At 42.6% G+C, this 14,280-nt stretch overlaps 1 protein-coding gene across 1 annotated transcript in view; it reads left to right on the top strand.

Moving 5' to 3' along the window:
• The window catches only part of csmd2 (CUB and Sushi multiple domains 2), a 204,277-nt gene that overhangs the window by 177,708 nt on the left and 12,289 nt on the right, over positions 1-14,280 (top strand). Inside the window, exons 56-65 of the mRNA XM_031853674.1 lie at positions 1,972-2,160; positions 2,436-2,609; positions 3,790-3,972; positions 7,281-7,457; positions 9,426-9,605; positions 9,832-10,005; positions 10,228-10,401; positions 12,137-12,210; positions 12,563-12,674; positions 12,961-13,140. Of these exons, the coding sequence (XP_031709534.1) occupies positions 1,972-2,160; positions 2,436-2,609; positions 3,790-3,972; positions 7,281-7,457; positions 9,426-9,605; positions 9,832-10,005; positions 10,228-10,401; positions 12,137-12,210; positions 12,563-12,674; positions 12,961-13,140 (1,617 nt within the window). The remainder of the gene's footprint in view (positions 1-1,971; positions 2,161-2,435; positions 2,610-3,789; positions 3,973-7,280; positions 7,458-9,425; positions 9,606-9,831; positions 10,006-10,227; positions 10,402-12,136; positions 12,211-12,562; positions 12,675-12,960; positions 13,141-14,280) is intronic.

Below are 14,280 nucleotides of genomic sequence, written 5' to 3'. Positions count from 1 at the left end.
CATTAAATCTGTCCGCTGTGGTTGTGACATCATATTAGCATTGGCCTTGTTTTGATGCAAATGCCGACTCTGAGATGCATCTTATGTGAGGCTGTGTGTGTAAGGGGGGGTGTGGGTGTATGTTTTGATGGCACATTATCCTCACCGTTTATGTGGAAACATAAGAAGCTTAGGGGTGTTTTTGTAAATCAGATTTATCACCTTTATTACTGCATTCTAGACATTTTTGATGAGGCACGCTCTCCTGTCTGCCATGTAGTTCCTCCTCTGAGTGGAAAATTACAAATGCTGGGATGACATCCACTTCATCCATCGCTCCTCAGCTAAGCCGAACCATCGGCTTTTCTTTTAGAGGGAGATATAGTAGTGGATAGATACAGAAGGCAGGAAAAAAGGTAAGGGTGGGTTAGGAGTCGGTCAGACAAAGTAATGATTTCCACGATCCAGATTTTAACTACACGAGTCTATAGGTCCATCAATTATGCAGGGAGCCCAGCCGGTCTCCTAGCCCCCTCTAATTACCACCAATTTGAGTCACAGCAACAGAGCCACAACACTGCCTTCTTTGGATGACTCGTTTGTTTATTTGTCTTTCAGCGATAGAAAGCTAGAGTCACAGGACAGAAAAAAACAAACTCTGACACACCACTTACAGGGCCGGTATTTGGAAGGAGGCCAGGAGGAGGATAGGTTGACTGGGGTCTCCACTTCTGAGAGGAAAATAGATGAATTACCTTAGCCCATCTTCCTCGTTCACTTTTATTCTTCTTTTCCTTTCATCCTTTCGCTTCCTCTCTTCGTGCCCACTGGGCCACACACGAAAATGCACCAAATGTTGGTTCGCTTTTGAGCCTATGATGCCCGAGCACATTTAACCAAAGCTGAATTCCAAGCTTGGAAAGTCTTGTGCTCTCCACTGCTTCAAACACACTTTATTATGCGGTAAGTTGTAAATGACGGTACCATGGGTCAGCACTCTGCTGGAAGGAATACATCATAATAGATTTTTGGGGGGGTGACGTAGCTGTGCTTGGGCCAACTTGGGAGCATAAAAATGAGCAAGCTTTTAGTCACATTAGCATACAATGGGTTCATGTTGGCAGTGGCAAAGGCACACTCATGGGGCAAGACTGGCAAGGCAAACTGGGGCATAATGGCTGAATGGATAGGGTTATAGAAGCAATTAGAGTTTTGGCATCATAATACATACTTAGTTGTGGTTCACAGTACAGACTAGACAACAACTGCTACTCACTGTATTCTGACTTTGTTGTGGCATTGTAAGGTTTTGGTTTGTGTCTTGTATCTGAGGCTCTCAAGATGGATTGGTGCTGGTAGCAGTCGTAGCCTGACATTCTGTCATGAATTTTAATACATTCTGCACCATCAGGGCCTCTTCCTCTCCAACTCTGTTCAGCAAACCCCCCCTCGATGCTTTTCGCTCCACACTCATCCCTCATTCTCCCCTTCCCTAAGTCTCTCCATCTGGTGCTAAACTGACATGGTGCCTCTTCTCCTGTGAGCTCCCCATCCATCACCATCTCCGCACCACAGCGGCCAGCAGGAGACTGGCTCTAATGAAGCAAATGTTTATTTCCGGAGTCTGCCTCCTACTTCATTTGGATTGGGGTGGATGGATGGATGCTGAATGAGTGGAAGTAGTAGATGAGGAAAGGAATGGACAGAGAGAGTAAAAGCAAAAGAAAAAAAAACTCTGCTTCTGAAATGGGAATGCTCCCTGTGTGCGTGATTGTTGTATAACTATATTAAAGTATATAGAATAATATTACAAAAAACCTAGCCACATGTCTTTCTTGCCATGAACAATTGACATATAATCGTCAAAGAACATTAGGTAATAATTCCCTGGTTAAATATATTCTTAAATCGAGCCTTAAATGCTTAAACAAGATGCATTTTTCTTTCTTGTTCCTTTACTCCACCCCCCCCCCTCTGCTTCCCTTTCTACAGTTGTGAACTGCACAGAGCCGGGTCATGTCGAGAACAGCATTAGGCAGATACTGCCCAGCGGGCCGCATCGCTACAGCTTCCAGACCACTGTGTCGTACCGCTGTAACCCGGGCTACTACCTGCTGGGCACCAGCTCCATCTCTTGTCAGGGGGACGGCACCTGGGACCGCTCCCTGCCCAAGTGCCTGTGTGAGTACCTCAGTGGTTGGTTGTTGGTGGCGCTGCATGATTTCCATATTATTTTGATTTACTGACGAAGAGGACAGTAAAACTGTGTACATTCCTCAGTTATTCAAAATAAATATCCATAAAGCAAAAAAATGTGTTGTTACACTGTATGGTTTTGCTTAATCCGGGCAATCTTTTCAATATGTGGTGTATTTATCCCTTTTTCACCATTGCCCTCGCAGTAGTTCCACTTGTTCATTGGCTCTTTCTATCATCTCTCTGCTCTGATTGGACAGTGGTGTTGTGCGACCGCCCCAGCATGCCTCCCTACGCCCAGGTCTCAGGCGACCGTCGGACAGTAGGCTCAGTCATCCGCTACAGCTGCATCGGCCAGCGTACCATCATCGGCAACACAACGCGCATGTGCCAGCTGGACGGCCAGTGGAGCAGCTCGCCACCACATTGCTCCGGTACGGGAAACTACACTCAGATTGACTGTCTGACAGTTCGGAAAGATTGAACTGAAAACAGCCTAATTCTGTGATAGCTTTCAAACCTGAGCTGAAAGAACCAGCACATTCGATCTTTGATATTTGAAAGTATGTGCTGGTGTAGCCCCTTTTTCACATCCTCTTTCTAGCTCCTTGCTTGTAATACTTGCTTTATTCAGATGTCATATCACCTCTCAACGGAGTTTAAGTGTTTGGGGAGGAAGCTGTTAGCGGGCAATGAGCAAAGTAGGTGGACCAAAGATGGAACTGCCTCTCTGATCCATAGGCCCCAAGGGCAGAGAGACTGTCCTCTATAAAACTGTTTTAATCTGCTCATATTACACTGAGGAACAGGGGCACCCACACTTCAGTTGGGTTATGAAGCACTATAAAGACATCAGCCCCCATACTCTCTCTCCCCATACAGCGATTTGCCTCAGAGCTCCTGGTATCTCTAATACACCTGAGGAAAGCCACAGGGGTGTCCACCGATGCAAGTGTACAAAGACACCGATACAAGCACATTCACAAAGATGTGACAGGAACATACACAGACTTAGACAGTCACAGAAGCACACAAACTAGCTCACACACAGACCTACAAGCCGACAATATAACAGCATGCTGACAGTTTAATGTCACAATTCATGACATTCATATAAATTCGGGGGATTGCTAGTGTTCTCTCAACGGGCAATGAGCACAGCCTTTTCATAATGATTTCCCAGACGTTCTTAGCTATGCACTATTGAAGCGATATTGACCAGCGCCTTGTAAAATGAGAAGCGAGAGCAGCACGCAGCAGTACTAAACGGTTTGTTTGGATGGAGAACATGGAATTATGAAGCAAATTGCAAAACATGTGTTGCGTCAATGGAATGAAAAATCACATCTTATTGCACATTTTATGCATGCTGAACAAATGGATATAATGAAGCTTTGTGTATTTGGGAGGCTTATCACTCCTTAGAGTGGTCGGAGAATGGTATTTTGCCTGTGTTATAATCCTAATCCAATTATCATTATTAATATTAATATTATTATTTGTATGTAGAAAGTACATTTCTAATCTGTGTATCCACATGAGTTGTCAAAAATATTAGCTTTTTTTTCGCTACATTTTTCACAGAATCTTTTGTTGTTTTTTTTATTGTTCCAGGCGATGCAGCCGGGGTGTGCGGAGATCCAGGCATTCCCGTGCATGGAATCCGTCTGGGAGAAGATTTTACAGTCGGCACTGCTGTCCGTTTTAACTGTGAGCCCGGCTATACGCTGAAGGGTTCTCCAGAGAGAACTTGCCTAACTAATGGGACCTGGATCGGCACCCAACCTGAGTGTCATGGTAAGGAATACACTTATGTACTTGAAGTGTGCATTTTATTTATTATTCACTGGCAAACATGGACTGGTAGATGGGGGTGATGGAACCCAGTTTCACAATCAGGATCACACTGCTCAGAAGGTTTTATGCCAATGTGCTTGGAAGGAGAATCTGGCCAATTGTCAGATTTTTGTTTCTGGAGGATGAATAATGACTTCAACCTTGTCTTCTCATCCCTTTACCCTCGCACAGATACTGGAGGGGTAATGGTAGTTCTGCCTCTAATCTGCATGTGTTGTCCTGTGCTGTTTGCTGTGTATGCATACTTGCTGGTAAGTCAAGTACATTCACAGTCTGTGTTGTATTTCACAAAGCCTGTGCGTAGTGACCAAAAGAGTACAACCGTTTAGTGATAGGGTGAGCAGCCTATCTGAACATCTTGTTTATGTTTTGTATAGACCGAATCACAAAGTTTCCCCTCCAAGACAGAGAAGTGTATATTAGGGTCTGGTGAAGTGAGGGAAAGATCAATACAGATGCAGATTAGTGTGGCACCCACCAAGAGAAAGCTGAGCGTTAAGGTCTTTCAATTTAGCGGTCGATTCAGGTCCCAAGTCTGACTTGTGGCAAGGGAGCTTTTTGAGCTTTGGGTAGTGACCAAAATACGACAACCCTTTAGGGTCAGGGGGAGCAGCTTGGATATCAAGAAACAGCTGCTCCTCTCCGTTGAAAGCAGCCAGTTGAAGTTGTTCAGAAATCTGATCGGGATGCCTTCCCCTCCTATGTACTGTGGAAGTATTCTGGACACGTCCAACTGGAGACCCCAGAGCAGACCCAGAAGACTATGGAGGGATTACATATCCCATCTGGCCTTGGAACTCCTTGAGATTCATTATGAGGAGCTGGAGGACATCGCTGGGGAAAGTCATGTGTGGGCTGCTGATTAAATTGCTACCACTCTGCAACCCAAACCAGGACAACTGGTGGAAAATGAATGGATGGATGGTTTGACAGACTTCTTCTAAGCAGTAATGAATGAACACAATGTCTGACCATGTAGTAACACAAAGAACAGGCCAGCTGTTGAGTTGTGATTGTGCAGTAACTTAAGCTGAATTTAATGTTCACTGAACAACTACTTTTTTCCAAGCTGTCTTTTCTTTTGTGTATCCCTTTTCTCACTCCCTTTTGTCATCCTTTCCTCAGAAGATGAATTACTCCCACTGCATTTGTTCATCAAACCTTTGTATGCATAGATTTTGTATGGACACCCAAATGATATTCCTCAATTGTAGTTTATTGTTAACTTAGTTAATGTTTCAGAATGTGGTTACTTTGTTAATGAGTATATGTATAAGTCATCATCTCCACATTTGTATGGTTTTTCAGATCTAGCTGATCTAAACAAACCCCACCACTGAATTGCACATTCTAATCTTGTAGATTGTAGATTTATACTGTAGTCAGTGATTGTGTAATTAGCTGCTGCCTTTGCAAATTGAACAAAAGGCACATTGCACATTTGCATGTGCTTTGTGTGTGTTTGCAAAAAGCGATTGAGCGAGACAGAATGGGAGAAATAACAGAGAATGTTTTCTCTATTGATTAGACCTTATAAGGCTTTTGATCTTTTTTGGCCTTGTGCAACATTGCATCCAGTCTGCTGCTGACACCTGAAAAAGCAGATTCTCCTAAAGTGTAGTGAGTGTGTCCAATCGATCTGGGTCTCAAGGCTCTACGCTATCCATTATTATTGCTGAGACTGGACAAGGAAACAACACACAGTGGTGAAAGAAAGAGTGCACTTCTTTACTGTCAAACATCTTGCATGCAGTAGCAAGAGTAAAATAGGAAGAGGCTGTTAAGGATGAGCTAAAGAAGTGATCTTTGCTGACAATATCTTTACAGTAGTTTGAATTTGTATGGCTTATATTTTTTATCAGATCAAGTACTTTCAATAGCATGTATGGTTTGTGTGCTTCAAAAATATCCTTGCAGCTTCAACATTTAATTCGTTGCCTGTCATGTGTATTGTCCATTTTCCTTTCATATTGGGTTTCAAATGAAATATTAATATTGTGTTTTGTTATTTCAGTGCTTGTTTTTTAACCTACATTTTTGATACTGCATGAACAGGTGGCAGGTTTTGTCCAAGTGTTTTACTCACTAAAATAATAAATCCACCCATGAACTGGCAGTTGCAGTTTTCCACCTTCAAGTTGGAAAGTTCTATCTGGAGTTATAATGTATTTCTTGTTTTTTCTGTTGTTTTTCTTACTCTCCATGAACTCACAGCCCCTTTTCTTCCCTCATCCTGGTAAACAGCTTGTTATTTTCAGAAGCTTCATCCTGTCTGCCAGGTTGTTTTCACTTGTGCTCTTAACACCCCCTACACACACACACACACACACACACACACACACACAGACACACACACACACAGACACACACACACACAACCCCCTCTCTACCTTGCCTCACTCTGTCTCATTCCCTCTCTGGTGTGTGGTATGCCCACTAGCTGAGGTTGCCCACCTGTTCTCGGTTGGCACAGACTACAAGGACCAGGCCACATCTGGTCATTAAGGGAGGGCAAAGCCCATGGGGCTCAGAGGGCCCGGGGCAAGCTGGAAACTGTAATGAACAGGACCATCGCTGGTGGCAGGACAGACACCAAGGGACTTTGTGAGCAAAGGATCTGTCAATCAAAGGCAGAGCTCCTTATGAAGTAGGACTCAGGAGAAGATGAGGGTGGTGGTAAGGTGGGCGGATGAAGAGCAGATGGAACAGGGAAAATAAACAGAGTGAAGAACGCATATCAGACACATGAAGTAATATAAAAGGAATGGATTAGAAAACCAATCTACATGTATTTTGTTTAATCAACTGAATAAGTCTTAATTAAGATACACATGAAGAACAGGATGAAGTCAAAGTCAATGGGTAAAGGGTATTTCTTCAGAAACTAAATCTTTCTGATTTCCAGAAAATACAAAATATTTCTGTTGGCAGTTGATTGCCTTTTAGTGATCTCTGAATAGAACTTACACAGGATTTGTATCAACTTTATCATCGACTATGTTTTGGTACAGAAATATAATCAGAAGTTTTACGCATTTAGGTTGGAGAAATGAAAGTCAAATGAGAAGACTTTTCCAAAAATGCTTGCCAACACTCTCCTCAACCCCCACCTTTCTCCCCATGGAACACCCCACACACTCATTACTAACTTACACTTTCTCCTCTGGTCACTCCGGATTTAGTCCGTAAATGAATATTACCTAATCTACGGTAACTCTGAGCCCTCTCTTTTTCTCTTTTGTCTTCAGTGATCTCCTGTGGAAACCCAGGAACTCCACGTAATGCCCAGATCCTGATCCACGATGGCCTAACGTTTTCCAGATCTATTACTTACACTTGCAGAGAGGGCTACTACTCAACCGGCATGCTTACCCGACACTGCACTGTTAACGGGTCCTGGACCGGCAACATGCCTGAGTGCTCTGGTAATTAACATCCCCGACAGAGAAAGAGCATCTCTCGTGCTTATCTTTTTGTCCATACTTTAATTAAATTCATGCTCTAGTTGAGGCTGCACGGTGCTATCGTGGCTAGCACTGTCGCCTCACAAAGAGGGGTCCAGGTTTGATCCCGGACTGGACGTGGGTTTTCTTCCAGGTTCTTTGGCTTCCACGGTCCAAAGACATGCAGCTTAGATGACTGTAAATTGCCCGTAGGATAAGCGGTTATGGGTAATGGATGGATGGCTTGGCTTATACACATTTACAGGTTGTCTAGCTGTTGGTGTCTCATTTTCATTTGGACTTGAACAGTAGTTTACCCTTTGCAATATGGTGAATAGTTCTGACACCAGCAGAATACATATCAAAATCTTGTAGGGGAGGGGAAGGCAAGATATTTAATGTTGTGCAAGAAAAACAGGAAAACATGGAAGATGTGCAATTGCTTCTAACGGCAGGTTTTCTTTGTAACGAATGATTCACTTTTAAGGACAATGGTCTGAGGACTGGTCTCTTCAAATGGCACAGGCCTGACTGACAGCCCTTTATCATCATGTCTCACAAAAGATACACAGCTGCTATACAGAGCCAAGAGACCCCGGCAAAACGAGGTCACTAAGAGAACCACTTCCTCCTGAATGGAGAAGATAAACCCTAAGCAGCACCATGATGGATTTCAGAACTCTGTAATCCATAGGAGTGAAGGGGTACATGTTGACGCAGTTTGTTAGACCATCTTTAGTGAGGTAAGGATATGTGAATAGGACCATTTTTGGTTGAATGATTTCTACTGATTTCTTGTGTACTGTATGCTCAAGGGATTCATTTGACCGAGGTGGCTACTGGAATCTCCTCTCCATTTTAGCTGTAAATTACTAAATGTAACTTACATTTACATTTGTTAAAAAGAAAAATGACACCTTTAGTATCATGTACCAAAGCAGTGGATAGTTGGCTGTTGACAATCTAAGTATATCGTTGTACAAGAGGAGAAATCATCTCACTGTATTGCAAGTTCTGTAGGTATTGTTATAGGGTACATAGTCTTAGATATACGTTATGGCTGCAGACGACACACTCTTACCAGCCCGGTGGGAAGTGTAAGTGCTTGCTCAGTCAAGGGGAGACACTATACCTTCAAAAAGCTCAGTTTCCTCACCCTACTGGGAATTTCGCTGCAATGTTGGTCATATGCAGTTAATAATTCCTTTTGTGTCCCATGGCAACTTAGCGCAAGTTGTCCTTCTGTGCCCTGGATGTTTCTATCTTAGACATTTACAGCGGATGCTGAGCAATGATGCTGCTGAGTCAAACAGTGCAAATCTTACTGTTGTTACGCAATCACACTGTTTTCCCCGCAGCATGTAAAAGTATAATCAAAGACAAATGTGGTTCGTTTTGGAGCTTTAGGGAGCTACTGTAGAGGGATACCCCTCACAAGATGTAGTCTCTCTGCACCCCAAAAGCTCTAAACTGGAGATAATCGAAGTGCAAGGAAAGTTCATTCAGATAATACACATGAAGTCACACTGTCGTGTTATGGTGATTGAAGACTAGTTACATAGTAAGTGATGTTTTTAAGCAGAATAAATATATCATCCAAAAATTGCTGTGCATAAATGAATGAAGCGCTAAATACCTGTGAAAACACATCAAATATGTTGCTTTTTAGATTGTTAAATGTTGTTTGTGAGGTGAACTGTGTGATATTGACCTGCGGCCTTACCAAGGACAACCAAATGTGAAACATACTAAATCATCAAATAACATGGCTCTACGTGATGAAATACCGAACTTTATCAAGTCCTCCATCGATTTTCTTCTCTTGCTTGAACCCAAATGAACTCTCTCCACATCTCTGTCCTTGTGTTCCTCTACGTCTGTCTTCATTGTCGATTTGTTTCACCCATTTCCATTCATTCTTATTTCTTCATCCTGTATTTGTTTCTGCAGTAATCAACTGTGGTGACCCTGGAGTGCCAGCCAACGGGGTGAGGCTGGGCAATGATTTCATTTACAACTTCACAGTCAGTTTCCAGTGTTCTCCTGGTTTCACCATGGATGCGGACCGGGCCTCAACTCTTACCTGCACCAAGGACCGTACCTGGAATGGCACCAAACCTCACTGTAAAGGTAAAGTTGTGCAGTATGATCTGAATAACAAAACAATGATGAGATACATCTCGACGGTGACATAGGTGACATGGAAGGAAGACCTTATTATGGAAGGCTAGAGCTAATGAATACATATATTGGTCTTACTGGAGTACTCATTAAATTAACACTTACTTAGACTGCAACGCATCACATCATTTAAACTAATATGCAGAATCCATAATGCCTCTTTGTCTCCTTGTAGCGATCGTGTGTGGTCCACCACCTATCATCCCTAATGGACAGGTTGTCGGTACAGACTTCACCTGGGGCTCAAGCATCAGTTACTCCTGCAACCAAGGTTACCAGCTGTCCCTGCCCACTGTGTTAACATGTCAGGGCAACGGCAACTGGAGTGGAGAGAAACCTCAGTGCTTCCGTAAGTGGCACCACGCTGAAATTCCAAATTACATTACATGTCATGTATGTCTTTCTGACATTTCTATCACCTAAGTATGTATCCATGTCCATGTGTGGAACATTCACCCCCCCCCCCCTCCCCTTGGAAGATATTGAATTAAAACCCAAACCCAACATGGTTAGTGGGTCACCTCACATTGTCCTGTTTCTCTCTGTCCTTTCTCCGTCTTCATCTTTGCAGCTGTGTTCTGTGGAGACCCAGGGATGCCTGCCCAGGGGAGGAGGGAGGACCGAGGATTCACTTATCTCTCCTCTGTCTCCTTCTCCTGCTTCCCTCCACTTATCCTGGTGGGCTCTACCAGGAGATATTGTCAATATGATGGCACCTGGAGTGGCACACAACCCTCTTGCATAGGTAAGCTAATTGCTTGTCCATTTACGGTATAGTCTAAATTGATGTACAAATCAAAACAATGACGTTCAAACATGGGCATGGTAGTTTTACTACATATCTTTACCTTCATATAATGCCCTAGTTTTAGTGTGAGAGAGGCCTTCCATTGGCTGGCTTGCATTATTCCCCCTTATGTTCTCCCTTGTAATCCTGATTGCGTTTTGCAATCAAAAAATGATGCATGCAAAACACATTTGACCCAGCTACAAGCTATTTTGATTCTGTTCTTTTATTCATATTAGTGTAATCAATTAAACCAACCCTGAACATTTCAGAATTACCGTAAATATAGACATAATGTGGAGAAACTGAAGGTCTGGCAGTGCAGTCAAGAGTGCACCAGGGGCCCCGTTTCACCACATTTAAACCATGCAACCTACGATTTGCAACACTAGATCAATTCTTCGCAAGCAAACACTGCACTCGTGACCCGTGTATGAGCACAAATTAATCTGCAATTTGCGAGCGAATATCATTTGTGAAACTGACACCATTTGTAAACTGCACGTAAGCAGTGCTTGCAAAACCTTTTAATACACTTTTGTTTTGCCCCTGTGTCATCTGAAATATTGTGCAGTTCTGTAATCAAAATATCTTAAGCAGTAAACTTCCTTAAATAAGGAAGAGCAATACCATTTGAGTTACAACGTATACATTTGGAAGCTGTAGTTAGAAAGACTCAAGGAAATCACATAATGGTCAGGAACATATTGTGAGTAAAGTCAAATGTATTGTAGCAGTCCTTAGGTCCATTGTAGTATTTGAAGTGCTATAACATTATGCACATATGCCAAGTCTTTGATAAATAACAGTTGTTTAAACATGTATTCATTATAGCCAAAATCCACCACCTATGAATCATTTATCAGCCTCTTTGTTGAAAAACCATAATGCCCGGCATGTGGGAAAGGTTAAACTAAGATTTAGTGAGATGTAATAAATCTGAAATAGAACCTGTGTTGTACATCTACAGTACCTAGCTGCCTCTGAGATGGCTTTACATCATATCTGGTAACACTTCTTAGTTGCTATAAATTCACTGGAAAGACTGGCCTCTTGTGGCTTTTTGTTCAACTTCTAGATGTGACAATGAATACTTGAAGCTGATGGAAACCTCTTGTAAATGACATCGTCCATTTATTCCTTAACATTTTTGAAAATGAGCTCAAATGAGCAATGTTTCTGTTCTCCTTTGAAAAGAAATGGCCCAGTCTGTTACTTTTAAGAGCAACAGAGTGCAAAAAGCTCCATGAACTCATGAGTTGATCAATATAATGGTTTTTTTTGGGGTCTAAAGAGCACATTCTTGCAAAATGTTAGTTAACTGATGAGCAGGATGTGTGGACTGAAAAGGCCTGACATTCAGGTAAAGGATCATTTTAATCTCAATTAGGCTTTTCCTAGTGAAATCAATTTTGAATAAAAAAAATGAGCAATGACAGAAAGTGGGTTCAGACAACTAAAAAGATTTTGCAGGATTTGTGTATGTTCACTCAGGTTCACTGTATACTCAAAGTGTGTGGATACAGTATTGTATAGCCTTCACTCCCGCAGTCAGTGTTTCACACCAGATATGTAAAAAATGTAATTTCCCCTACATATCCATTTGTTGTGGGTGGCGTATATTAGATGGGACCTGCTTTAACATGACAGCAGTTATCACAGGATTGCTGTGTATGTGTTTTTTTTTTTTCAGATCCCACTCACACTACCTGTGGAGACCCTGGCATTCCTCTCTTTGGAAATCAGAACAACAGTCAAGGCTACCAGGTATGAATATGTGGTCACAGGAAATTGAATTCATATGAAAGAAAAAAAAAGCTTTTCATTAAAGGCTGGAAGTTTCAAAATCTGACTGATTAATCATTTGAGCTCTACACAATGTGTAAGGAGGATGCCATCTGCTGTGTTGTTCCTCAACTTAATACTTATACAAAAATGAAATACAGTGTCAAGAAAGTAGAAACTAAGTCAATAAATGAATCTTAGTTTACACACAAATACTAATCACAAGGACTAACAAACACCTCTTCTTTTTGCGAGATGTGCTTGCTGTGATGTATATTACGTATGCTCATAGTCCAGTCCACATTTCCACAAGCTCTTGTGTGTCCTCTTACAGATCAGCAGCACTGTGTTCTTCAACTGTAGAAAGGGCTACTTACTTCAGGGCTCCATTTCTCGCACTTGTCTGCCCATCCTCACTTGGAGTGGTTTTCAACCTGAGTGCATTGGTAAGTAGGCAGCCTGCTCATGTTAACATAAAAGCATGTGTATTGTTAAGTGGAAATCTTAACATTGAGCAAAAGTTTGCATTACTAAAAATGCGGCGCTCAAATATCCCCTATATTCTTCCTTGACCCCAAACCTCCACCTGGGCTGACTTATTCTCTCCCACTATATATGTGTTTTTTTGCATTCTTATCTGTTGATCCTCTGATCCCTCTCCATGTTCATCTCCTCAACCCTCAACTTCCCTTCTGTGGTCCCTCTAATCCTTCCCTCCCTCTCTTTATCCAGCCCACCACTGCAGCCAGCCAGAGATGCCAGCCCAGTCTGACGTTAGAGCCATTGAACTGCCATCCCTTGGCTACACACTGATCTATACATGTCAGCCTGGCTTCTACTTGGCCGGAGGATCAGAGCACAGGACCTGCAGGTCCGATGGGAGCTGGACAGGGAAACAACCTCTTTGTGCAGGTATAAACATGGTTGCATTACGTCCATAAGGGAAGACTGAGAAATACTCAATATTAAATATGCAAAGACATGCATACACATGCACCCTGTTTGCGTTTGCTGCTGTTAAATCTCTACAATATTACTTACAAGACTGGAGTGAATGTTAACACATCATTTATCATCTGACCTTGCACATGGGCACAAACAAGCACATTCACCAAACCTCATGGGTTTACAGATGTGTGCACTTGGCCACCCACTGTCCCACACAGTCATATTAAACACTTAAAACACTTCACCTCATATTTGTAATGTGCAGTTTCCATTAGCGGCCTCTTTTAAAACCACTGGGGTCTGTGCTGACTCGGGATTTAGTGGTGACTCAAGTTTAGGAAATTTGGGATTCAGCGTTCAACATTGATGAATAGCTGCGTTATCACTTGCTTATTCTCAGACACATGCCAGGGTAGGACGGCCCATCCATCACACAATTGAACTCCGTGTAATTACACACTCACAGAGTCAAACCTCACCACGCACACACACGCACAGACACACACAAGCTTTGAAACATTAACAAGGGTGCAGAACCTGATTAGGCCAATGCATCCCATTGATTAGGTTAGCAGAAGTACCTCTTTGGTGAGGCAGTGTTAACAAGGTCTAGCAGACAAATAGACCGCCATTAAGACACCCCCAAGCCTTGGCCTAAATACATACAGGAAAAAAATTGTCATCGACACACAATTATCGAGGGTAGACGGATGCTAATAGCTTGAAGAGAAAGACGTACAAGAGGAGGACCTCCGTGTGATGGATGCCATGCCAAGCCGTTGCTGAACCATAAAGGGGTGATGGGGTTGTTTTTAAGGCCATGTCATTAAGACTGAGGGAAAGAAAGAGAACTAGCCTTAGCACATTCAGGATATTAACAGCGCCTGTGGGCGCAGTGATGGAAGGGAAGCTCAAAAGACTGGCACCTAATAAAGCACAAGGCTGCAGGAGTGTGTGTGCATGTGTTTTTGTTTGTGTCGATATACACATTTATCCAAGGTGATGTTTGTGCTCATAAACTACAGTCAGTATACCTGTCTTTGTTTGTAGTTGCATGTAAGCCCCCTTCGCTCTGTTTGCCTGTGTGGGTGTATGTTTACTACT

Source organism: Anarrhichthys ocellatus, unplaced genomic scaffold (assembly GCF_004355925.1).
Source record: "Anarrhichthys ocellatus isolate YVR2014 unplaced genomic scaffold, GSC_Weel_1.0 scaffold14, whole genome shotgun sequence".
Lineage (NCBI taxonomy): Eukaryota > Metazoa > Chordata > Actinopteri > Perciformes > Anarhichadidae > Anarrhichthys > Anarrhichthys ocellatus.
The sequence above is the reverse complement of the archived record's forward strand: the minus strand, read 5'-3'. Positions and strand labels throughout refer to the sequence as shown.